The 27,936-nt window shown below is 38.0% G+C and overlaps 1 protein-coding gene across 1 annotated transcript; it reads right to left on the bottom strand.

Annotated features, from left to right (window-relative positions):
* Window positions 1–9,700: 9,700 nt before the first annotated feature.
* Window positions 9,701–26,501, bottom strand: LOC5569009 (alpha-1,2-mannosyltransferase ALG9). The gene is made up of 4 exons (XM_021856725.1): window positions 26,376–26,501; window positions 16,057–16,154; window positions 15,565–15,997; window positions 9,701–10,397 (listed from the first exon to the last, which is right to left on the bottom strand). Exons 1-4 carry the CDS (start codon window positions 26,405–26,407, stop codon window positions 9,725–9,727), a joined length of 1,236 nt encoding a protein of 411 aa, XP_021712417.1. The 5' UTR covers window positions 26,408–26,501; the 3' UTR covers window positions 9,701–9,724.
* Between the last annotated feature and the right edge of the window lie 1,435 nt (window positions 26,502–27,936).

Here is a 27,936-nt window from a genome sequence, read left to right as displayed (position 1 = left end):
AGTGGTACCCATTCTGAGCCCGGCCACTATGTCTTTGAGCGGACTTTGATGAGACTGTTATGTGAATATTTTCAAGATGGGACAACACAAGTGGGGTTTGTTTTTGTATAAGTTAGGAGCAAAGGCTACTTTTTTAGCAGTTTTTATCGAGCTTCTGGTGATGTTGAATTGATTTATGCAAAAAACGCAAATCGGTCAAAAGTCGACATGGGACTGTTATGCGATTATGGGCAGTATACTCATTAGAAATCATGGAAATTCTCTAAAAGATGTTGCCAAACATTACAATATCAATATGTCTACTTCGGGCAGCCAATTAAAAGGAAGACGTTGACTGAAAAGTTGCAATATTAGAGAACACACGGAAATCTCGTGGAATGTCTATGTAAAGCTAGTTCAAAACATAAAAAATGGGGAATAGGTCTACCCACATAAAAAAGACCCTAAATACGTTATTGAAGGATTCTGTTTGATTTCTCCCGAAGAGTTATCCGACGTCATATCCGACTTTCTCAAAAACAAATAACGAGCAGTGGAAATTATACAGAGCAGAAATGCAATTGCTGTCATATAATGTAAGAACTAACATTGGAAATGTTGCAGTTATAATGTTGTCGAATCATTTCAACCAACATTACTGAACAGAAGGAAATTGAAGTGAAAAGAATAACATTTTCTTTGTTTACATGTTACTTATGTTATTATTCATTGGGAAGCCTTAACAAGTGTTAAAGCTAATAGAAATCGTGAATATAACTGTTTGTTTTTGAATTTATTGTTCAAAACGGTCAAACTTTTCACTTGCCCCACTTTTGGGGCAAGTGAAAAGTAAGCAGACATTTTACAAAAACTTTTTCTGTATTTTTATCTTAAATTTTTCATAAAAATAAATTTCAGCATGCTGCTTATATATGGTGGGAGTCAAGCTAAAAAATATACACAACCTCATTTGTTTCAATTTAAAGTCTCTAGAATTGGAAGAATCTCAACTATGCGAATTCCATTACCCACTTGCCCCACGGTACCTTAAAAGCGTTTTCCCAATGGTGAATTGCTGTTTTGAAAGATTGATTCCCATTCGTATTCAAAGCATGTAAGAAATTATTGTAATTCTTTCATGAAGTTTAATACTTTTTTCCTGACCTTTAGTGAAATTCCCTGACTTTCCCTGACTTTCCAGGTCAAACATAAAATTCCCTGACATTCCCTGACTTTCCAGGCTTTTCCAGGTAGTCGACACCCTGTCCATAGATATCGTTGTTTCATGGACAGATAAAATATTACAGCAGAACCCTCGAAGTCTGGAAGCTACCACGATTGATGTCAACCAGAAATGGATTATTTCTAGCATAATGCATCAACAATACCCGTTCTTGAAACGAGTTTGAGGGTAATGTTCGAGTAGCTTTTCGATATCTAATGGATTTAGAGCCTAACAATAAATAGTCTGGGTTCGATTCCCAGTCGGTCCAGGATCTTTTCGTAAAAGAATATTCCTTAACTTCCCTGGGCCTAGTTTAAGGTACCTTAATTTGAAAAATGGTTGAACTATACCCCACTCAAACTATTCCAAAAGGTATTTCTGTTATAATTAAAGGTATTATTGTTAGCCAAAAAAAGAGATCCTCAAAAGCTGATCTTACCTTTCTTCTTTATGTGGCTGTATGAAGAACACCATCATCCAGATGTACAGAGGTGACAGTCTCCAGAAGACATCGGTTGATGATACTTTTGCCTTTGTCAGTTTTTGTAGCACATACTTGGCCGCTATGAAAAATGGACACAACAATGCAAAGCACCAGACGATGTTGAAATTTAGGAACAAATTAATGAAATAGAAATATTTGGATTCCACTCCGAACAAGTTCGGTCCATGTTGTGAAAAAATGTTGTAGAGTACAGGATGGAAGTATTGTAGAGAATAAAGAACGATATGAACAATAAAACTGTTAAAAAATAACTTGCTTTTAAATTAGTAGTTTGATATTATTTAAAAATAGCTGATTCACATATCCCATACAGTAGGGTCTGGCCTTTTTGCGAATTATCCACTTCGTTGTAAAAGAGGTGTGGCTTACTCTGCTCGAGAACGTGAATAGCAGAGGCAAAATTCGCGTTGAGGTTTCCCTGCCAACGTACAAAGCAATGGAATAAAACAGTGACACCATTGCATTCACACCTCATTCGTATCACGGACGGCAAAGCGAACGGGTCACCATCGGAATCGGGTTGAGACTTCCCCGACAGCAGCGAAGAACAGCAAAAGAGAGGTGCGATCGCTCGCGCAGCTCATTCGTATCACGGACGGCAAAGCGAACGGGTCACCATCGGAATCGGGTTGAGACTTCCCCGACAGCAGCGAAGAACAGCAAAAGAGAGGTGCGATCGCTCGCGCAGCTCATTCGTATCACGGACGGCAAAGCGAACGGGTCACCATCGGAATCGGGTTGAGACTTCCCCGACAGCAGCGAAGAACAGCAAAAGAGAGGTGCGATCGCTCGCGCAGCTCATTCGTATCACGGACGGCAAAGCGAACGGGTCACCATCGGAATCGGGTTGAGACTTCCCCGACAGCAGCGAAGAACAGCAAAAGAGAGGTGCGATCGCTCGCGCAGCTCATTCGTATCACGGACGGCAAAGCGAACGGGTCACCATCGGAATCGGGTTGAGACTTCCCCGACAGCAGCGAAGAACAGCAAAAGAGAGGTGCGATCGCTCGCGCAGCTCATTCGTATCACGGACGGCAAAGCGAACGGGTCACCATCGGAATCGGGTTGAGACTTCCCCGATAGCAGCGAAGAACAGCAAAAGAGAGGTGCGATCGCTCGCGCAGCTCATTCGTATCACGGACGGCAAAGCGATCGGGTCATCACTGGAATCGGATCGAGACTTCTCCGACAGCAGCGAAGAGCAGAAGAGTGGTGCGATTGCTCGCGCAACCCATTCTTGTTTCGGTCGGTTCGTTTTGAAGGATTGTCATCGCAATGGAGAGTCACAAGTTCGTCAGGGCACCTACCGAATCGGGGTCCGCCGATTACGACACAATCCTTGACCGGAGGCTAGCAGGGTTTTGGGAAGTTGGGTTGTTTTGGGTGTTGTCCTGAATTGGTCTGGGGGAGTTGAGGATCTTTAGCTCTCCCATTGAGAACCGGATGTGTCGAGGGTGGTCTGGTGCCGTTAATAGCGACGGGTCCCAGTCCTTGTCTGCAGACAAAACCATGAGACGATGTACCGATTTAGATTTTGTTTTGTTCGGTCGTTTCCCTGATTGTTTTATACTTATTTTTAATCAGAATTTGTGGAAAATGTCTTTGGTTAGGTTAGGCAGATTTTTTATTTACATTTATTTATTTATTTATTCTTTTAATTCGTTATTTATTATTGTTATCCGGTGTCAGGTGTTAGGGTTAGTCAAAAAAATTGTTGCCAATTTTTTTTTTCCTCGGTGTGGGCGAGATTGTAACCTGTGGTTACAATTAAGCTATTTTGAGTAATTTTTGTGTAGTGTGTATTTTACACCTATTTTTACCCACGTTGTTTTCCGTGTATTATTTACCCACATTTGAGTGTTTTTCACGTGGCGTGTTTAATGTCACAGTGTTGTGTTGTTTTGGTCCGAAGTAATAGTATTGGTTGGCAACATAATCCACCACCGTGTTTTGAAAATATTTTAATCTGTTCGTTTTTGCATTTATTTTTATTTGAAAGGTGTAGGTAGAGTATTTGAAATGTATGGAAAAAAATATCGTTTTGATTGTTTCGGTGAGTGCAATAAAAATAGTTCTCGTTCTCCTCCCGTTGCACAAAAAGCGACACTGAGCATAAAACAGCATAACAGTCGAGCACGGTGGCAGGAGACGATGCTTTGTGTGTTGGTCGGACGATGACGTTAGAAGGGGGAGATTGTTACGAGCCACGGAAAGTGAATGACGCGTATTTACTCCGTCGGTTAAGAATTTGTCCGGAAAAGTCCGTGTAGTGCCGTTTTTGGAGTGCGTCCGCTGGAAGATATTCCCAGCACCGTCGGAAGTGATCCGTGTGTGATTTTCCGTCGGAAAGTGCCGGCCCCGTGGTTCGGGAACGAAATAAAAGTGCGGTAAAAGTGTTGTGCCGTACTAAGGGTGTGGATTACCGCCATTGCGGGAAGCTCATCGCAAAGGAGAAAATCGCTTCCTGGCGGTCTCGCAAACGATCCCCTAAACACCCGCCGTTCTCACTGTTGGGGGCTCAGCCAATAGAGTTTCTCGCCCCTACAGTTAAAAGCCAAGGAGAACGAAGACAGGTGCGTACAAAGGGGCGTACCACCTGTGGCAGAATTCTGCGGAATCTGTCGGGACTGTCTACGGCGAGTGGGCAGTTCGGTGTTTATCACCAGCGTCGCTAGGGGGGGTCCGACAAAGGAGTCCATCTCCTCCCCCTAGCTAATCGTTAAGGACCGTCGCTTCGGCGGCGTTTTAGAGCCCAGTGAAGTGTTGAAGAAGAAGGAGAAAAAGAAGAAGAAGAAGGAGCTTCGCACAGTCCGTGCGGAGCGAGAGAAAGCGAACGACCACCGCCACCGCTGCAGTACGGGCCCCAACGAGTGACGACCAGTGCCGGAGTAAGGGAGGAGTGAGAAAAGGTCAGCTTAGAATATAGGTTTTTTTTAAATTGAAATATTTCCTCTTTTTCACAATTAATTCCATCCGAAATCCAAGTTGAGTGTTAGTACCCTGCTCTAGGCCGCCCTGCCGGGCTGTCGTGGCTTACAAAATAAAAACAAAGTTAAACCATTATTATGTTATTAGTATATGACATTAAACATCTTATCAATAGCAAAACATACAATCATATCAAAATTAGTCATTGGTCTGTTATCCTTGAAAGTTATGTAATAACTAATCAATAACATAAAATATTTAAAGAATAACAAACTTCGCCATCACAGTAAAATATGTCCTTATTTTGATATTTGCAAACTGTTTTCAATTAATTCATGAGAACAAACTAATATCAAATTTTGCAATAATATCCCATTTTACTATTCGTATAATATTCGTTCATGATTTTAAAAGCTAAAGTTTTTACAGGAAAGCAAAAAGTTTATTTTTCAACCATGCTAAATTTAGATATTAAATTTATTAAGCATATGTGTTCTGAAGTCTACAACACCGTGCTTTTCATCCGTTGATTTTTCTGTTTTACGTTGTATTACTCCGTTTTAAAATTCCAATTTTTCGTTTTAATCGTCGAATCGTTCAAAAGTGATAATTCCGTGTGTTTGCAATATCTAAATCGGCCGAAAAATAGCTAAATTATTGCGAAATTATTTCGTTTGGCTATCAACCCAAATCTCACTGTTGTGACAATGGAGAAGAATGTGTGCAAAGAATGCGAACTGGATGTTAACGACATCGAGCCTGTCCGCTGCGGCTTTTGTGATGCTGTTTATCACATCAGTCAACAATGCTGTGGATTTAACTACCGAACCACACGCGATATTTTGTCCCAAGGAAAGGTGATGTTTATTTGCTCTGATTGCCGATCTGAGTTGAATGGACGAAGTGTAAAATGCTATCTGGAGGACAAAATGAAAACCCAAACGACTTCGCCCACAAGTGTTGCTGCATCAGACAACCTATCTTCCCAACTGCAATTGCTCACTGGAGTGGTGGATAAATTGAGCAAGAAGGTTGATGATCTGGCATCAGCTTCAGGTGGAACCAAAACAAACCAGCTATCGACACCTTCATTTCGCACTTGGCCCAAACCTGGCGCAAAACGTCCACGAGTAGAGCAGTACGATTCTCCCGCCGTGGCAAACGATCGTGGAACACGAACCATTGACCTTAGTGATTTGTCAATTGCTTCGATTATGTCCACTCCATCACCGCCCAAGTTCTGGCTGTACTTGTCAGGATTCCAGCCGCTCATCTCCCCCGAGGACGTGCAGAAAATTGTGGCTCGTTGCCTTGATTTATCTGCACCATGTGATGTGATTCGTTTGGTTCCAAAAGGCAAGGACATCTCGAGCATGTCGTTCGTGTCATTCAAAATCGGCCTTGATCCATCGTTGCAAAATCGTGCGCTGCAGGCGTCAACCTGGTTGGAAGGACTGGTTTTCAGAGAATTCGTCGATCAATCAAAAAACTTCCGCCGCCCGTCGGTCAAACCTGTGGACATCACTCAGACACCAGTTTAATGCGATGTTCAACGGACGGTGGGAACCCTCGGGTTCCCATCACAGGCGAGTATCCGATTTTATTTTCACATCTTCATACACTCAACCGACTTACGTTGCAGACCAACACCTCCGTCTATGATGTGTCTGTGTACTACCAGAATGTTCGAGGCGTCAGGACGAAAATCGATGATCTACTTCTGGCTGTTTTGGACTGCGAATACGACGTCATCATTTTGACTGAGACCGGATTGAATGACTGCATCGATTCCCTGCAAATCTTCGGACAAGAATTTAATGTATTTCGCTGCGATCGCAACAGCATGAACAGCAACAAATCGAGCTTTGGTGGCGTGTTAATTGCAGTGCATCGTCGTCATGCTAGTAGACAATTCCGCCTACGCCACGGTGAAATACTGGAGCAAGCGTTTGTGGAGACTAATGTTGGTCGTAACCGTTTATTGCTTGGAGTTGTGTACATTCCACCCGACCGTAGCAGTCATGTTAATCTGATGGATGAACATGTGGCTTCCGTACGCGAACTGTGTGATTACGCGTCAAATGATGATCAGGTGCTGATATGCGGTGATTACAATCAGCCTCGTCTCCAGTGGTCACTCAACTCGGATGGCGACGTGCAACTAGCTGGCAATACTTCTGTAACTCCTGCTAGTGCTGCTTTGATTGACGGAATGGACTTTTTGAACATGTTTCAAGCCAACTACCATCGTAATCAAACGGATCGAACACTAGATCTCGTATTTCGGTCAAACAACTGCCTCCCTATCATCAGTGAAGCTGCTGTTCCGTTGTTGCCAGTTGATTTACACCATCCTCCACTTGAGTTGTTGCTTGCTGTTCATTGTGAACGAAATGTCGAACACTCGCTACGTTTGGCCGATGAACCTGTACTTGACTTTAGCAAAATTGACTACAATGCTGTCTCAGCTTATTTTACTACACTTGACTGGGATTGCTTGAATGCTTGTCAGAATGTCGACGAAATGGCATGCAACTTCTGCTCCATCGTCAATCAATGGTTGCAACATAACGTACCTTTTCGAAGACGTACTTTTTCACCCGCATGGAGTACTCCATTGCTCAGAAAGCTAAAGAGAGAGAAGAACGCCTGTCAACGTAAACATCGTACTACACAATCGTCCGAGAGTAAGCAGAAATTCCAAAGAGCGAGCAATGCGTACCGCAGTCTAAATGCAACGTTGTACAAAGCGTACACCATAAAAATGCAGTCCAATCTCCGGCTGAATCCGAAAAGCTTCTGGAAATTCGTGTACAGCAAAAGAAAGGACCCGTCTATCCCAAGTAATGTTGTGTATGAAAATGTGGAAGCCAATTCATCAGCTGAAAGTTGCGAACTCTTCGCCAATTTTTTTGCTTCCGTGTTCGACAACGCATCTGCTTCGGATACTGATGCTGACTCTGCCACATTGGATCTACCGCCGGATTTTATAAATCTGACAACATTTACCGTAACTCCTGCTATGGTCATCGCTGCTGCAAAAAAGTTAAAAAGTTCGCTGTCTCCAGGACCCGATGGCATCCCATCTATATTGTTCTGTCGTTGTGCTACCGTCCTTGCTGAACCGCTTTCTACTATTTTCACACGGTCCCTTGACAACGGTGTATTCCCCGAGATTTGGAAGCAGTCCTTTATGTTCCCTGTGTTTAAAAATGGCGATAGGAGAAATGTTATGAACTACAGAGGAATCACGAACTTGTCAGCTGCGTCGAAGTTATTCGAAATCATCGTTAGCGACGTAATCCTTAGCCAGTCGAAGCAGTACATTTCCGTCGATCAGCATGGGTTTATGCCTGGTCGGTCAGTCACTACGAACTTGCTAAGCTTTACCAATATTTGTGTAACTGCAATGGAGGATAAAGCACAAGTCGATGTCATCTACACCGATCTGAAAGCGGCTTTCGATAGAATTGACCACAAGATCCTTTTGCGCAAGCTTTCTCGTTTAGGAGCTTCCAACAAGCTCGCATCATGGCTCAGTTCTTATCTGACTGGTAGACAACTTCGTGTCAAAATCGATTCGAGCATTTCGTCTACTTTTTGCAACTCATCGGGCGTTCCGCAAGGAAGCAACTTAGGCCCATTATTGTTTACTCTGTTTTTCAATGATGTTGCCGCAAAATTAGGTTTGAATTGCGTTATTATTTATGCCGACGACCTTAAAATTTATTTGGTGATCCGATCGGTAGAAGACTGCCACCGTCTACAAGCTTTGATCGACCAGTTTTTTGATTGGTGCATCCGAAACAAATTAACAGTTAGCATTCCGAAATGTTCCGTTATGACGTTTCATCGATCTAAACACCCGTTGCTATTCGATTACCAAATCAATGGAGTGAAACTGCGAAGAGTGGATGAGGTTACTGATCTCGGAGTGGTGCTGGATCCTAAATTGACGTTCAACGGCCATTATACTTCGATCATCAGCAAAGCAAACCGACAACTGGGCTTTATTTCAAAGATCGCCAAAGACTTTACGGATCCGTATTGCTTGAAGTCTTTATACTGTGCCTTAGTTCGGCCTATTTTGGAAAACGCTTCTGTTGTTTGGACGCCTAATGACATCTCATGGACTTTGAGAATTGAACGTGTGCAACGTAGATTTATCCGGTTGGCTTTGAAGCATTTACCTTGGCGCGATCCAGTGAACCTTCCTGCTTATCCTGAACGCTGCAAATTAATTGGTATGGACACCCTTGAGAAAAGACGGAAGATGCAACAAGCGATCTTTGTGGCAAAACTTATGGGCAATGAAATTGATTCTTCTCGGTTACTTTCCATGCTGAACTTTCGCGCTATTCAACGTCCTCTTCGACAGCGCTCTATGCTGCAGAGCAGGTTTCACCGAACAACGTTCGGTTATAACGATCCAATATGCTCGATGATTCGTTCTTTTACTCTGGTTGAGGATCTGTACGACTTTGGTGAAACATCGCTGCGCTTCAAGCATAAAATTTGTCAGTCATCGTTATTGTAATGTGCGTTTATGTTTTATTATGCATTCATTAAGACTTTGATGTCAGATGGATTGAAATAAATAAATAAATAAATAAATAAATAAATAAAGAACTAAAATTACGATTATTTTGATCTACTCTTGAATAGCTTATTTAGTTATTATTTTGCTATCAATATCTAAATAATAACATATTTTGTTATTTACTGTTGCCTATATTTTTGTTATTATTTTGTTATTACAATGGCAAAATAAGATATTATTTAGTTCTTACGCCATACAAACTTTGTTATTATTTTTGTTATTTTATCTCTTATTTCAAACAAACAAAGAACAAATTTTGCTATTCAAACATTCTATTTTAATGGTAAATTTTGTTATTCATTTGCTATTCTCCTCTACCCGGGATGATCTCCCCCCTCCGAGGGGATAGAGTTTGCCTCCAGTTTCTCATAGTTGGAGATTTTAAAGCTGGTTCGTCCGATTTGTAAATAATCATTTCGATGTATTGAGGAGATTGTCATCGCTGATACATAGTCAAAGCATGTTGAACTGTGTTCAAATGTATTCTCTATTCTTTCTTAGCTAAAAGATTGTAGTTACCAAACTTAACATATTGCTGCCCTATGTTTGGCACATAAAATGCCCTATAAAAGCTATGCGAAGATGACGCATCTAAGAACGGTATACTCTGCACTATTTTCCATGTTGCACTATCTTTGGAATAATTTGGCTCATCGTCATTTGGCGCAAAATCTGCGCCATTATCAAAGTCTATCATATAATCACAACGGGCGAGATCGAACAACATGTGACTATTAGGTTGATTCATGTCGTTGAAATAGTTATGCACGACAGTAGTGCCTGCCTCAGTCTCGTCAAAATAAGCCGGAAGAATTCCTCCGAAATGCGATGGCACGAATCTTAATCGATAGTTATTCGGTATGAAAAAGCTTCCGGGAAACCTATGCCACTCTTTTCCTAGGCATACATTTTTCACAACAGGAGATACATCCACACCGGAGCTAATATCCATAGGGGCATGATAGTTAATGTACAACGCGTACAATCTGGAAAGGCTGAGCGTGATAAACACTGCAGTAACTCCATACATAAGCAAACGGCGGATAAGACGTGCGATGTTTTTTCCACATCGTTGTAGAATCTGATCGTTGATTTGCAGAAGGCTTATTAATGATAATGCACCGCTTAACGAAATCAACGGATAAACTGGAAAAATAAACCTGCGAAATATAAAATCGTATTAGTTATAGCGAATACTCTTTAGTTTATCAAAAAGCAAAATGCTGAAACCATGAACCATCAATCTGGTATTCCATCAGGGTGTCGACTCAATATGTAAAATAAAATTCCCTGACTTTCCCTGACCTTCCAGTCGTTTTCTAGAAAAATTCCAGGCCACTGAAATCGATTATTTTAACAAAAATGAGATTTGTATAAGAAGATACATGTCCGTTTATTCGCATGACCAGAGACGCATTTGCTCAGATCATGTTCTTTTTGTTGTTGTTCATGTTCATGTTCTTAGCCATTGAACGCATGAGCATGGACAAAACTCACATTTGTTGTAATGACATGCTTTGCAGGAATCACAAAAAATATGGAAACACGTTATCAATTTAATGATGGATTGTAACGCGTTTATTTTTGATATTTTTCTATTTATTGCTCATGTTCTGAACACGCCGCACACTGTGTTCTGTTCAAGAGCCAAGCTCATGTTCTGTTCAAAATGCATCTCTAGACTGTTTTTTTTTTTCGCCGAGTCTTGGCATTTTCCAAAATTCTTAATGCCGAGCGCTCAGCAAACATAACTTTTGACGAGATCTAAGTAAGTGGGTTATTTTTTACTGAGATTCTGGAAATATTTTGCGAAAATCAACTAACAAACGTATTTTTTTTTGCCGAGAGTTAGTTTAAAAAAATACTGAACATACGGAATTGCTTAACTCAAGTTAGTGTTGCTCCAAGGAATTCAAAAGAGATGTCTGAGAAATTTCTCTTGGGATTATTAAACATTTTTACCAGGTTTTCCTCCAATGCTTCTTCGAGATCTCTTCTAAGATTTCCCCTAGAAGTTCCGCAACCCAAACTCAAAAGTTTGTATTTTACTAATCACTCCTTCAGGTTTCTCTAAAAAGTGTTACAGAATTGCTTTTTGTATTGAATTATCCAAGAACAGCGTGCCTCCAGCAATGCTCGAAGAAATTCCTCTAGGAATTCTTCTATAAGTAGACAAGTATACATGTATCTCATAAAATTTCAATGAACTATCGAGCAGACGTCTTGAAATAAAATTTCTGCTTTCTGAATTGAGGCGTGCTTGTGAAATAGTCCAAAATATTCATCCGAAAAAATGTACCACACCACAAATTTTCAGGAACACAAATATAGAAAAATACCAGTGAGTAACCAACGTTTTTTTTTTTTCAATGAACGAAATCCGCGAAAATAGTCAATGATCAAATCGAACAAACTTTAGAACTAAATAGATAGAGCACTCCTTATACTTTTTATGTTAGAAAATTATGAATTCTTAGGATAAGTATATGTAGAAGATTACATTTTATTTAATTATGTATAAGGTACCGCGGGGCAAGTGGGTAAATGGGGTAAGTGAAAACAATTGATATATTTTACTGAATATGAGAATTAACGTTTTAAACTCATGCTTAAACCTTTGAGGTCATTGAGAACATTACCATAGGTAAGAGATTTCTGAGATTTCTCAGCCATTATTGCATAATAGAGTGAAAAATTGTTAACCTGTCAACTGTTACTCCGTAACAAGTTGGCGGCGTACAATCTTATTTTAATATTTTCAGTGGAAAAAAGTGGCGGAAAATAATTTCCTGTACCACTTCTTAGTTGTCTTCTGTGACAGTTTCAAACTGCAATAAAAAAAGTTTTAGAATTAATTCGACGTAGACCTAAACATAACTAAATTTAAACACCGTCAATTTTCTTATCATGTGGGGCAAGTGAAAAGTTTATCATTAGAGATTGAATTTGTGTTTTCTCTTTAAGTAGCCATAAGTAAACATGGTTCGCAATTATCATAGAAAAACATAACGTGCTGATAATTCAAGAAACACTATACTGCCCCTCCTTGCACAACAGTCCCATGTTGGAAAACTACAAACAGTGAAAAAGACGATTGAAATGTGGACACAATTTCGCTCCATTTTGAGTCTCTATTTGGCCTAAAATGTGTTATATTTCTACATATCACTATTTGTTGAGTACACGAACAAGCCTAATAAATTTCTTTTGAATTCAAGTTGAAAATTTGCACAAAAATCGTAGCGAGACTGTTATGCGAATATATACAATATAATATAGCAATATATTTGCATACCAGTCCCATTATGTTCATCGCCTCGTTCGACAGCTACTAAAACACTCATTGTTATTAAAGTACTGGTTGTTTCATTTGCTTTTTATGTTCTTTGGCCGTAAACATTTAGTTATTATAGTACAGTCAACTCTTCGTAACTCGATGTTAAGGCGACTATCGAGTCAGGGAAATATCGTGTTAAAGAATACAAAATCGGGGTAACTTTAATTCAAGGCGATGGTCCCACGATGGTATCCACGAAAACCCACATTTACTACACATTCTATAACTCGATATCGCGATATCAGAATATCGAGTTACGGATAGTTTACTGTATGTCCATGAATGAATCACCAGATAAAAAAAACATCGGATTGGATGATTTCTCAAAACACACGTCATGGTGTGGAATGCGCTTACAGTAATGAGTCCCAGTCATGAGAGATCCAGAAGATCATTTTTTGAATAATGCGGAAATGGAATCCGATGGAAATGATTCGAGATGTTTCAGAACAACTGATTCTGGACGAAACTTGCTAATCTGTTATATGAGAGATCCAGAATGACGAAACAAATATTTCAGGCAACATCTGTAAGCCTTGACCATAGATCTAAAATACATTGGCTCGTGGGATGATGCCGAGCCAAAGTCTTTCTGTATTTTCCCAATGAGCATATGAAGAAGACGATAATCGCTGATGGTTTTTATATGGAAATCTTGCTTCCGCGTTGATAAGTTTTTATTTTGCACACTTCCAAGCAAGTACTCATTGAGGCAATTTTACCAGTTATCGAAAACGCAAAAAATAAGTTTTAGTTCAATATTCCTGAGCACTAGCAAAAAATAATTTGAAGAAGGTATACAAAATTTGAATAAAAAAAATATATAATGAACTTTATTTTATTTTTTGTTCCTCATTGATTTTTATCCTCCTCGTACCACCCAAATGGTTACGGACATAAAAGAAGATTAATATTCGTTAAATAATATTAATATTTATCTCAAATGAAAATCTATTATGCATCATAATTGAAAATACAAAAATAAAATAAATTATGTGCAATATTCACTAATTTAAAAATATCTTTGAAACAGCGTGAATACATGACATTTACAATGCCGTAAGCAAGTGTGTTTTAAATAAAGTCAAACCTCCATATGTCGATATCTGAAGCGACAATCGACTCATGGAAACATCGAGCTTTGGAACAGAAATGATTTGGAAAGCTGTTAGAGCGAATCATCATAGTTACCATGAAATTTTGTTTCTAGTTTGGTTTCATGAGTCGATATTAAGGCATAGAACGTCGACTCATGGAGATTTCTCTGTATAATTGATGTCCCTTTACTTCGCTACACATCAGTGAATAACTAGAAGTGCCGATAGTCCGAATGTATGTAGTAATAGAAGTGGTACCCATTCTGAGCCCGGCCACTATGTCTTTGAGCGGACTTTGATGAGACTGTTATGTGAATATTTTCAAGATGGGACAACACAAGTGGGGTTTGTTTTTGTACAAGTTAGGAGCAAAGGCTACTTTTTTAGCAGTTTTTATCGAGCTTCTGGTGATGTTGAATTGATTTATGCAAAAAACGCAAATCGGTCAAAAGTCGACATGGGACTGTTATGCGATTATGGGCAGTATACTCATTAGAAATCATGGAAATTCTCTAAAAGATGTTGCCAAACATTACAATATCAATATGTCTACTTCGGGCAGCCAATTAAAAGGAAGACGTTGACTGAAAAGTTGCAATATTAGAGAACACACGGAAATCTCGTGGAATGTCTATGTAAAGCTAGTTCAAAACATAAAAAATGGGGAATAGGTCTACCCACATAAAAAAGACCCTAAATACGTTATTGAAGGATTCTGTTTGATTTCTCCCGAAGAGTTATCCGACGTCATATCCGACTTTCTCAAAAACAAATAACGAGCAGTGGAAATTATACAGAGCAGAAATGCAATTGCTGTCATATAATGTAAGAACTAACATTGGAAATGTTGCAGTTATAATGTTGTCGAATCATTTCAACCAACATTACTGAACAGAAGGAAATTGAAGTGAAAAGAATAACATTTTCTTTGTTTACATGTTACTTATGTTATTATTCATTGGGAAGCCTTAACAAGTGTTAAAGCTAATAGAAATCGTGAATATAACTGTTTGTTTTTGAATTTATTGTTCAAAACGGTCAAACTTTTCACTTGCCCCACTTTTGGGGCAAGTGAAAAGTAAGCAGACATTTTACAAAAACTTTTTCTGTATTTTTATCTTAAATTTTTCATAAAAATAAATTTCAGCATGCTGCTTATATATGGTGGGAGTCAAGCTAAAAAATATACACAACCTCATTTGTTTCAATTTAAAGTCTCTAGAATTGGAAGAATCTCAACTATGCGAATTCCATTACCCACTTGCCCCACGGTACCTTAAAAGCGTTTTCCCAATGGTGAATTGCTGTTTTGAAAGATTGATTCCCATTCGTATTCAAAGCATGTAAGAAATTATTGTAATTCTTTCATGAAGTTTAATACTTTTTTCCTGACCTTTAGTGAAATTCCCTGACTTTCCCTGACTTTCCAGGTCAAACATAAAATTCCCTGACATTCCCTGACTTTCCAGGCTTTTCCAGGTAGTCGACACCCTGTCCATAGATATCGTTGTTTCATGGACAGATAAAATATTACAGCAGAACCCTCGAAGTCTGGAAGCTACCACGATTGATGTCAACCAGAAATGGATTATTTCTAGCATAATGCATCAACAATACCCGTTCTTGAAACGAGTTTGAGGGTAATGTTCGAGTAGCTTTTCGATATCTAATGGATTTAGAGCCTAACAATAAATAGTCTGGGTTCGATTCCCAGTCGGTCCAGGATCTTTTCGTAAAAGAATATTCCTTAACTTCCCTGGGCCTAGTTTAAGGTACCTTAATTTGAAAAATGGTTGAACTATACCCCACTCAAACTATTCCAAAAGGTATTTCTGTTATAATTAAAGGTATTATTGTTAGCCAAAAAAAGAGATCCTCAAAAGCTGATCTTACCTTTCTTCTTTATGTGGCTGTATGAAGAACACCATCATCCAGATGTACAGAGGTGACAGTCTCCAGAAGACATCGGTTGATGATACTTTTGCCTTTGTCAGTTTTTGTAGCACATACTTGGCCGCTATGAAAAATGGACACAACAATGCAAAGCACCAGACGATGTTGAAATTTAGGAACAAATTAATGAAATAGAAATATTTGGATTCCACTCCGAACAAGTTCGGTCCATGTTGTGAAAAAATGTTGTAGAGCACAATGTTCAGAGGAGCGAACGTTAGCTTTCCATAGAAATATGAGTCGACCATAGCTAAAGGAACCGCAACAGAAGCTGCAAATAGGAAACTCCAATATGCAAACATTCGGAATAACCGTTTCTGAACTAACACGTTGTAAAGAAATGGTAAACTGACGAGCGCTGCAAACGGCCAACCTGAAAAAATGCGGTAATAGTTAACTTAACAAAACCTTAACGTGAAACATGAAACTTACCAACAAACGTCGAAATAACTATGCTCAAGATTGCCATTTTGTACTGTTTTTGCCACCATGTAGAAACAAAGGCAATTGTTAAGAACATGGAAAAAGAGCTGAAAATGAAGATATTGTTGTAAAACCATAATATTTGAATTAATCCCGTGTAGGCCTGAGTGACATATGTACAAAAAAACAAACTAAAACTCTCGTAATTCGGCGAATACTTAGCAGATTTTCTATTTTTTTTTTGTCAGTATACTCGTACACATACCTAGGTTCTAAAAGTGGCCAAAGGATCTCGGAAATGTTCCTATGGTCGGAATTATTCCGGTGGGTCAGGTCGGATGGAAAGGGTAATGTACTTTTGTGCCCCTGTAGGTAGGAGGCAAATTTCAAGTCACAGAGAATTTCCGGAATCGGCTAAAATGTGGCCATTATATCATAGAATTTAAAGAAAAACGCATCAGCGTAAAGCTTTCGAGAAACTATTCAATTGGATAACTATATGTCCTGCATTTGATTGACCCTACAAATGACCATTTTCGGGTCCTCGTCCAATTTCTATCTAAACATCTGTGCCAAGCTTATTGGAACGCTTTTTAGTTTGTTTGATCTTTAGTTGTCGAGAATTGAAACGGTTTAGTATTTATTAAAACTATATCCGGTTCTTCAGGGCATTAAGTCCGAGTGGCCACAACCGGTACATTCTAAATGGTGCAAACTTCTTCATTTTTTATGTTGAATATCAGATCTTAATCCCTGGGCTTGGGATTATATTTTCCAGGGAGCGATGAATTTTGATAATTGATCGCTGTTGTTAGTAGTTTTGATTAGATGTTGGGTGAATTTCAAAGCAATGGCAACCTTTTTATTACAAAATTTAGATTTTATCTTCTGACCTAAAGATTCTGGTTAAACTACTGTACTATGCAGTTGGGCTGCACTAGGCTATCACTCATCAAAATTACTTTCACTTCGGGAAAATATAATTTCAAGCTGGCGAGAAGATTACGAACTGAGGGAGCACAATCAGACCATTGAATGTGCAATGTGGGGTAGTAATTGGGAATGCCATTGACGGTTTGTAATCTTCTACGAGGTTTTCGAAAACCAACAGGGCGCGTGCACCGGGTTGCGGATAGGAGCAAAGGAAGATCAATAGCATCTACTTAAAATAATAGAGCAAAAAGCCGTTCCATGATTAGGTAATGTTTAGCGATCTTCTATGGTGTTGTAGTACTATAAAATTCTTCACTCACTGGGAATTCTGGCCTTGATAATATCAATAGTGATAAAAACATAAAATAATACCTAATATTTAATAAGTACAATGTAGCTTCAATGTAGTAATAAATTAAATAAAATCAATTTTCTATACTTGACAAGATTTTGAAGACAATCAATGAGTGAAAGAACTACCTATTAGAAAAGCCACATCAGCTAAGGCTATACATATACAAATGTTGGTCATAGGGTCATGGCGAGCATTCGGTATGTATGTTTATGACTGATTCTTATCTAATAGGGGCACTAGAAGACCACGCGGACAATTTCGAAACAAATTATTTTTATACATCGGTCTTACGATCCGAAAGGCACAGCTATGCTGCAAAGTCATTTTATAAGCTATTCATTAATACTGTTTAATTGTTTATAATTCTAACAAAACTACATAATTTACTCATTACTAATCACTGTTCCTATATTCTCTTTTTCTCTCCTTCTTATCTGTTGCATGATTATGAGCATCACTAATATAATGCATGAGCATGCACAATAAGAATAATTTCAGGATTGAAAGCAGTACATGGATACCTGGATAGAAAAGCTTCGAAAAGGGCGCTCAAAATAGAATATTTCTGGTCAGGGAAGTATTTTCATCAAGGGTATGTAATTTTTTTTTTATTGTTAACTTAACAAATGAACTAATAATATCAAATATTTTTATATAAATCAGCATCGTCAATCAGTGCAAAAACAGATAAAGTTTGTAAAGTTATCACCATCGATTGAATTGCGCTCTTTATAGTAATGTTCAATCAGTATCAAAAACTCCTAAAGCGTCGCATCGTGCCATCAACAGCCCTTAGCATCACTAACATATTGTTATTATTTTGTTGTTTATAAAATTTCTAGAAAGCGATCAGCATATTCTTTCTTACTTGTACAATGGCCGATCTATTTGGAATTTTGATAAGTCAAATCAAACTTCAAAACTCAAATTAGGGGAACTTACGTATTGTCGGCAGCCTAAGCAGTTGAACTTTTAAGAAGGCAATTATACACAACAACAAAGCACAACAATTAACAGCAGACACCTGAACTACACTTGAGCACACTTCATTTATTATTTATTATGCACAAAACACTATTTTGTTCTCTAAATCGTCTATTTTTCCTCACCAAAGTCACGAGACACTTGTTCTTTTATCGGCAATGCAATTACTCGGCAACAAAATTGTTCTCTTCGGCAATCCAAAAATGTACAAAAACTAGGTTATGTATTGGTAACTTTTCATATTTGTTGACAATGCCTGAAATTGAACGTCACCCATTATGTTCTACTCGTTGAAAGGGCCAATGCAGAAAAATACAGACTACACTGAGAACAGCATTGCAGTTATAAATAGAATAGCTGAGAGTCATATTGAATACACAACGCTACTAAATTTGTGCAGACTAAGGCGCCGTCCACAAATTACGTAACGCTCTAGGGGGAGGGGGAGTAGGCTCAAACACAAAATTTACTTTTTCATACAAGGACCGTTGCGGAGGGCGGAATGGTCGAACACGATTCTCTTGATTTGTTCTTATTGCGTATCAATTCTACATGCGGCGATCTGGACTATAGAAATTCATTCATTTTGTCTTAAGAAAGATGGAACTATTGACTGTTTAACGATAAACTTGCGACGATCGACGCGCCACCATATTTCAAATAACGGAGTGTATTAGAACTAACTTGGAGGTGATGATTTGGAGGTTATTTGGCAATTTGGAGGTTAAAATCCCCTCCAAACACTAGCGATTTTGCGGTGGGATGTTGACGTTTGATGACGAATTGCAATACGAAAGCTTTTTTTTTATTTATTTATTTATTTATTCAATTATACTTGTAGAGTAAGGGATCACCCTTATAAAAATTCTACAATCGGATTTTTCGTTGCTCACACCACATTCTATCCAATTCATACAAATCTATATCGTAATATGATTTAATTACAAAAGACAACAATCAAAAACATGATATCCCCGTTAAACAATTCATCTAACTTAAACTAATTCCCTTCATTTAGCCAGCTCATGCACTCAGCTCGGAATCTTGATAGTGAAGAAATAGATTTAATATCTGTTGGAAGCTGATTCCAAAGATTAATTGCACGTACGAAAAAAGTATTGCTATAATGAGAGGAGTTATGATGTATAAGTATATAGTTTCGAACTCTAGCACTTCTGAAAGACTGTAACTTGTCAACTAAGTATTGTGGACCATGATTAATAATTTTAAATAAGGTTATATAGCATCGTAATCTGAAGAATCTATAAAACGAACAACCCAACAATTGCCGTTGAAATTCTGTTACATTAGAAAATCTGGATAAATTGAATACCCATCTAACGCAATGGTTTAGTGACACTCTCAGTCGATTAAAGGCTGCTGCTGATGCGTTCAAAACTAGTTCTGAACCATATGAAAAATGCGGTAACAAGAGTGATTTAAATAACTTTAATTTGGTTGAAACAGGTAGCATATTTGCAGTGAGTCGTAAGTGTCGTAAGCCTGCATAGATTTTCCCACATTGTGCATTTATTTGACAATCCCACTCAAGATTAGACTGAAAAATCACGCCAAGATTGCAAGCTTTATCAACATAATCTATTTTGTCACCGTTAATGACTAAATCAGGTAAAGTTGCACGAATTTGTCGACGAGAGATGAACATAGCTTTAGTTTTTGTTGAGTTTATAGGAAGTAAATTACTTGAAGACCATTTAGAAAGTCTCTCCAGATCATAGTTAATGAGTTGTGCTAAATCATATGTGTTATAATCAGTGGAACAAATGTAAAGCTGCACATCGTCTGCAAACATGTGAATTGAGCAGTTCTTCAGAATTGATGGTAAATCGTTTATAAACAACGAAAACAACAGAGGACCCAAAACGGATCCTTGAGGAACACCTGACAAAATAAAAATTGTGTTAGACAGACTTCCATCTAGTTCTACTACTTGAGTGCGTTGACATAAATATGATTTTATCAGTAAAGCAGCATCGCGACTAAAGTTGAATTGATGTGATAATTTATGCAGGAGTTTAGCATGTGAGACTCTATCAAAGGCTTTAGAGAAGTCTATTAAAAGCAGAAAAGCAACACCTTTTTTGTCAATACATTGATGAATATCATCATGAACCTTTAGGAGCGCTGATGTGGTACTGTGCCCAGACCTGAACCCAGACTGGTAAGGACTGAGCAGACTGAACCGTTGAATATATTCTTGAATTTGAGTCTTAACGATTTTCTCAAAAACTTTGGACAGCGAACACAAAATACTTATTGGGCGAAGATTATTCAGATCAGATCCGGCAGGCTTCTTGCGTATCGGAATTACTTTTGCAGCCTTCCAAGCGCGAGGAAACTTGGTACTTGAAATAAATAAATTAAAAAGATACGTTAAAGGAGTGATGATGAAAGGTAAAATAATCTTTATGAATTTTAACGGGATCCCATCTAAACCAATTGCATCGGAAGAAATTGAGAATATAGAATTCGCAACCTCCAATTCACTGCAAGGTGTGAAAGCAAAGCCACTAGAATTGGAAAGAGGTATTGAAGGATGTGTAGAATCACGTGTGAAATTTTCACCGAAAAAAGTATTTATTTCATCTTTGGAATGATGAAATTTAGCGCTACTGTTAGAACTTCCAGTGACATTGAGGCGCTTGAGTTTCACCCAGAGTTCTTTACTTGAAATCGCGGATTCCAAGTTCGAAGACATGTAGTTCGACTTTGCTGTATTAATTAGTTGGGTTACTTTATTGCGTAGTCTTTTAAACTGAAGATGGTCTAGTAAATTTTTGCTACGAATCCATTCACGGTAAGCAACATCTCTAGCGATCATAGCATTTAAAATATCGTTATTGAACCATGGTGCATTATTTTTATGACGAGGAGCCCGCAATGGAACTAAATTGTCAAAAAGCTGAATTATAACACTGTTGAAGAAATCAAGAGCCGTATCAGAATCTGTAATACTATACAGCAAGGACCAATCTATGCCGTTTAAATAGTGTTGTAACGAGGGATAATCTATTCGACTATAGTCTCTGATCATTCTAGGGTTATCATTTCTGTAACGCAATACATTGAGAGATGAGAAAATTATATCATGATGAGAGAAAGTTGGGGCTGACACTTGATTAAAATTAAGAACAAAATTTATGTCATTTGTTATAAGCAAATCAATTAATGAGCTGCCCCCAGGATAAAAGTGAGTAGGTTCTGTATTAACGCAAAACATTCCGAAGTTATCTAGTACTTCACAGAAACGAGTTGTTTTGGGACAATTTTTCTTTAAGTTTGTGTTGAAATCACCTATTAGAACAATTTTCTCATAATCAAGCGATAGTTCGGAGAGTTTCTGATCAATTAGATAAGAGCAGTCAACATCCGGAGGAGAATAAATTACACCAAGCAGAAGTTTATCCTCACTGACTCGTACCTCAATAAATAAATGTTCAGTACGATCAACACTTATTTATCGTTTTAGCATCACCCCACATTAAACTGGCCTAGCTCAGTATGGGAGAAAAATAAAGTTGTATGATTCCACGGGGCACCCCCCAGGATTATTTCTTGGGGTAAGAGGAAGCCTTTCTGAAAAATTCAGCTCATTTGGTCGTTTCATGAGCTGGCGCATTTGAATTGAAGTTAATATGGGACTTTCAGCTCAAACATATGAGCAACAGCACATCATCTACTGTTTGGTTCAGGAAAATTAATGATCGCGTTCAATTGGACCCAGAATGTCAAAAACACTACTTGATGTAATAGCGAAGAATATTGTAGAAGATTGTACCATGATCAAAATTAATAAAGTTTGTGTTTTAACCATCTGAAGTATATCATGCAATACTGCTTGTATTTCTTCAAGATAGCTTGGAGGTAGCCACTAAACGCATCATAGCCACCTATGACGCTGGGCGAGCTGAGGCACATGTCGCATGCATATAAGTGACTGTACGGGAGTGCTGATCTAAGCCTAACTTTCAACACCAGAAAGAGTAATGAAAATGAGATTAAATCCAGATACAACCTTCTGCAATTATGTTCATTAGAGTATCAACTAGTGTATTTGTCATTCTGGGCTTATTTGAACGTGCACAATTAGTATACGGAACGAAACAGTGACATAGGATCAATTTTCAATATATTTGAGACGAATATCCCATACAAACTTCAAATCGAATGCGCCAGCTGGTGGAGCAACCAATTGAGTTGAAATTTTGAGAGAGCGTTTCTCTTACCCTAAGGCTCATATCTAGGGGGTGCCCCGTTGAGTTTTACAACTTTTTTGTTTAAGGGCCAGTCTACCCCACATCAAGGCGTCGATAGACGGAATCTATGACAAAAGGTCGAAAGACAAAAGGTCGAAAGGACAGAAGGTCGAAAGACGAAAGGTCGAAAGGACAAAAGGTCGAAGAACAAAAAAGGGGTTTTGTCTCCCCTGCTCGAAAATATTTTTCCAAAGAAGGAAAAATTTCCCACCAAGCAAATCATTTTTGACCTTTGGTCCTTTCGACCTTTGGTCCTTTCGACCTTTTGTCCTTTAACCTTTTGTCCTTTTGACCTTTTGTCCATAAACCCTATAGTTGAGAATAGTGCGCACGAGCCTATCGATCACAAGGTTCTTGGTTCGATTCCAGGTAACAGGCTTCAAATTTATCCCTCTCCCTTTACCATTATCACGTCTATCTTTTGATACTATCAAAAGATACTATCACTATGGGTAGTGATAGGGATACTATCACTTCTTTAAAAATGATGAATAGAAGATAGACTATATTATCTTTATCAATTGATAGACGGATGGAGATACTATCAGCATTTTTTATCACCGCTGGATCAAGCATATCTTTATCATCTATGTTTGGGAAAAAAATATACTATTTGCAAAATTCTATAGCTATCCCTATCTATCCTATCATTGATACAAATACTGAAACCAAAATCTTGCGCATAATGGGAAAAAGCCAATAAAAATAATTCAAGGTATGTTCTCATGGATATTTTCGGAACGGGCGCGACGAGGGAATGACGGCAATCGATGTCCGACGCCATTTTGAAATCCATGATGGCGAACTCCGGTTAAGGAAAATCGTTGAAAACCCATGCAATATGGGTATTTTCGGAACGAGCACCATGAGGGGATGACGGAAATCGATATCCGACGCCATTTTGAAATCCAAGATGGCGGCCTCCGGTTTGGTAAAATCATTGATAACCCATGCAATATGGGTATTTTCGAAACCGGCGCGACGAGGGGATGACGGAAATCGATGTGCGACGCCATTTTGAAATCCAAGATGGCAGCCTCCGGTTTAGTAAAATCATTGAAACCCATTCAATATGGGTATTTTTGGAACGGGCACGATGAGGGGATGACGGAAATCATAAATCATTCATAAATCATGTTTTTGTTTATGTTATATTGAGTTACGTTATATCGAGGTATGATTTTACTAATCCGGAGGCCGTTATCGTGGATTTCAAAATGGCGTCGAACATCGATTTTCATCATCCTCTCGTCGCGCCCGTTCCAAAAATACCCATATTGCATGAGTTTTCAACAATTTTCCTTGACCAAATGCCGCCATCTTGGATTTCAAAATGGCGTCGAGCATCGATTTTCGTCATCCCTTCGTCGCGCCCGTTCCGAAAATGTCCATATTGCATGGGTTTTCAATGATTTCACTAATCTGGAGGCCGCCATCTTGGATTTCAAAATGGCGTCGGATATCGATGTTCATCATCCCCTCGTCGGGCCCGTTCCGAAAATACCCATATTGCATGAGTTTTCAACAATTTTCCTTGACCAGATGCCGCCATCTTGGAATTCAAAATGGCGTCGAGCATCGATTTTCGTCATCCCCTCGTCGCGTCCGTTCCGGAAATGCCCATGTTGCATGGGTTTTCAATGATTTTACTAATCCGGAGGCCGCCATCTTGGATTTCAAAATGGCGTCGGATATCGATTTTCGTCATATCCTTATCGTGCCCGTTCCGAAAATACCCATATTGCATGGGTTTCCAACAATTCTTACACTCCTGAAGCCGCCACATTGGATTCCTAAATATGAAATTTAGTTAATTTTCTATACCCATCATCCAACAATTTTTATTCTATTTTTATCAATTGATAAAGATAGAACCTCCATCATTGTTATTTGAGAGATGTTGTACTGATAGTATCATCATGGGAATTTTTTGGGATAAGGATACTATCACTCTATCCTCTATCTATTTTTCAATGAGCATACATATATTTTTTTTATTTAGCCGAACACATCAAGTCAAATTGCGAATTTATTCAAAAATAAATGAGGACTTACGCATTTTTGGCCAAATCTCACCCCCAACGACGGTACTTGCACTTTTGTTTTCAATGTTCCACGATTTTTTTTCTGGTTTATGAATATTGTTCGATCGGCTCATTCCAAACTTCCAAACTTTGCCAGTAAAATTTATTTGCGTTCCTATTATTCTCAGTGTATGAGAAAATCAGAATAGGCCCTTTGCAAATCAATTCACTTATGACTTGACACAAAAACATCATCCTCTGATTGCCTGTAGAACAACAGGAGTGTTGCCAAAATAGTTCAACTATTAAAAGACGTATATTTTATATGTTTCTCAGTATATTGAAGATCATGCACTACAATCTACTAATAAGGAAGTATAAAAAGGCTCAATTGTTACCAATGCATGCTTTGTTGGCTAATTCCAATGAATTAATTAGTCATATTCGTTTTCTTCCGTGAATTTAAATCGTGAACAATAAATACACCGCAATGGAATATGGTTTTCTGGCAACATGTTCCCGTAATAAAAAGTGATTGCCGAGGAAATCAAAGTGCATTAATTTTAATTTGTAATTTTAAGCATAAAAATTAAGTGTTTTCGAGTGCTTTATATACAAATCAAAAGTTCAATAGTGCATAAGTGATCGGTGCGTAGCTGTTGTGAAAAAATCGGCTTTGGAGCGGAGAATTGGAACTTTTAAAGTGGTGAGTTTTTGTGAGCTGTTCTTGTGTTGTTTTATTCGGCAGCTCACGAATGAAGATAATTTCGCAAGCAATTATTTCTTTTAACGATAAAACCCATGTTATATAATATTTTTGTGAAAGATGTGATTTACATGGAAGATTATAGTTCAAGGAATATGTTGAGGGCAGTGAAGTTAACTCTTGTTCCGTAGATAATTTTAAACAAGGACGATAAGTTAGTGCAGCCGAAAATACCCTCAGGGTGCCGAAGCCATCATTTACCCTAAATTGCTTTCAGCACATTTACATTTTGCAGCATTAATCGCATTACTGTGTCAAGTCTTCTCCAATTCCCTATACCCTACCCCAACCCTTCTTATCCTTTCCGATGGTGTTCAAGTGGTCCGCATAGACTATTACGGCCATTACCTATCCCTTCCCCCGGCTTTGGACTGACTTGCGCTCTCATTGCCCCACCAAACGCTGCAAAATGAAATGAAAAATGAATATCAGATCTTAATGATTTACGCAAATTAAAATGATTGCCATTGTTAATAAATAAAGATCACTCGGCATGTCCCAAAAAATACGAAGATCCCCGAGTTCCTCTGGCCACTTTTATAAACTGGATATGTGTACCAGTATAGTGACAAATTATTTATATCAGTTTATATCCGTTAAGTATTCGCTGAATGGAAATGGTTTAAGCATTTTTGCTTGCACTCCGACCTGTACGTGTTAATGGTCATCTTTTAAACGATATTTTTGATTATTTCAAACTACCCGTTAGTAGATTTTGTTACGGAAGGATAAAAAAAATAACCGCAGAGGTCTGAAAAGTTTTTCGTTGTTTAATCTTATCGGTACACACAGTGTCAATTTTAGTGATCAACATTATTCTGCTTTTAAATAGGTACCTAGTTCAGAAGATTTCTATCCATCATTTTTTTTTTTTCATTTGACTTTCAGCGTTCTGAGTTTTTTTTTTTGTACCTTCAACTTTCCCTTATGTATTTCAGTCTGATAAACGCCACCCATAAACGAGCCTTTTTTATTATAATGTTACTAACCTTGGAAGCAATGCTGTACTTGATATGAACATTCCTGGACTAAATATTTGAAATACGAGCCAAAGCTTTGCTATCAACGGTCCAAATTGTCGACGTATAGATCTAAAAAAAAAAAGAAAATGTAACGGCTATTAGTAAATTTGAAACGAAATGTTATGGGATGATCGCATACATGATAGTTACTATTGTCGGTGTTTTAAAAAGTTAGAAACGGTATCTCGTGGGAGTTGGATTTTCCTCAGAATCTATGCGCAAAACCTGTAGCATTCCATTCGCATTCGGATCCGACAAAAATCCAACTTCAGAGAATTGCATTTTCTAATTATTGACCGAACTCACAATAATACGCAAGTAGGGTAATTTGCCCATTATTGCGGTATTATCTATTATTGCGGTAGAAGAATTAAACCCTCATTATTAATCGAAAACTCTATTTTCTATGGATATTATTGATGATGATGAAAGCTTATATTATTCCCAAGCTGTACGAGATGAATGCTTTAAAAATTAAACGATTTTGATCGTTGGAAGAACAGTTTTAAATGATGCATCAAGAAAAACCTATATTTTTAACCAGTCTCTCTATCTACGGGCGGGTTTTCATAAGCTTAATTTATTAAGTTTAGAACCAAAACAATTATATGTAGCGGGTATATCAGTTCAGTATAGATGTAGTTACATGGTAGAAATTGAATTTTGAATAAAAGTTCTATATTTTTGAGAAAAAGCATATACCGCAATAATAGGACAATGAAAATAGATTTTTGCCTATTATTGCGGTATCTGTAAATCTCATTCAAAAATTCCATATTCCAATAGTCATTTTAAATGTAATTGCTGGAAACATTAATTATATTATTAGGACACTAATTATGGACATCATTTTGAGTTATTCATACATTTATTTAGTCAAACAAAAGGTTTATGTTTATTTTTACCCTGTAGTTTCTCTTATTTACAAATATTTTGCAAATAAACACAATGTTTTACCGAAAAATCACGTAAACTGACTGAAAATCGGAACACATGCCAAAAATACGTTGAAAAACTAAGATATAAGATGATCGCAAGGAAGCAAGTCTTTAAAATTGTGTTGCTAGTTTATTTTTAAAAGCATCAAAATTGTAGGTTATACTTAAGTCAACAAATTCATTTCTTATATAGCGACTAGTGGTCTCAGATGGAAGAACCTTGTCTATACACTTTAACATTGTTCACCTACGACGAAAGAGGAGACGAAACTGGCAGAAAATCATTCGATACTGTTGATTTGTTTTCGAATCGTGACATAAAGTAATGAATTAGTTTTCGTCATAGATAATGTCCAAATTCACACAAACTGACAGTACCGTGCAGTGTCATTAACATGGAGGGAGCATAATTTCAATGCTCGAACATTGTGTGGTATTGGATGTATATTGAATGTAATGAAATCTATGATTTTTGGTATACCGCAATAATCGGACGGCACTACCGCAATAATAGGACAAAATACCGCAATAATAGGACAGAGGAAGAGCTTCAGATTTATGTCAAAAAATGTATGTATGATTCCAAAAAT

This window comes from Aedes aegypti, unplaced genomic scaffold, assembly GCF_002204515.2.
Source record: "Aedes aegypti strain LVP_AGWG unplaced genomic scaffold, AaegL5.0 Primary Assembly AGWG_AaegL5_hic_scaff_213_PBJ_arrow, whole genome shotgun sequence".
Lineage (NCBI taxonomy): Eukaryota > Metazoa > Arthropoda > Insecta > Diptera > Culicidae > Aedes > Aedes aegypti.
Note: the sequence above shows the minus strand (reverse complement) of the source record. Positions and strands in the feature narration are given on the sequence as shown.

Bases quoted from the DNA above. Each gene is read 5' to 3' on its own strand.
- LOC5569009 (XM_021856725.1), bottom strand. From the start codon at position 26,407: ATGTTCATATCAAGTACAGCATTGCTTCCAAG. The intron at 15,998-16,056 runs GTAAGTTTCATG...GCATTTTTTCAG, and splicing joins AGTTATTTCGACGTTTGTTG to GTTGGCCGTTTGCAGCGCTC. The intron at 10,398-15,564 runs GTAAGATCAGCT...TATATTTCGCAG, and splicing joins CAGCCACATAAAGAAGAAAG to GTTTATTTTTCCAGTTTATC.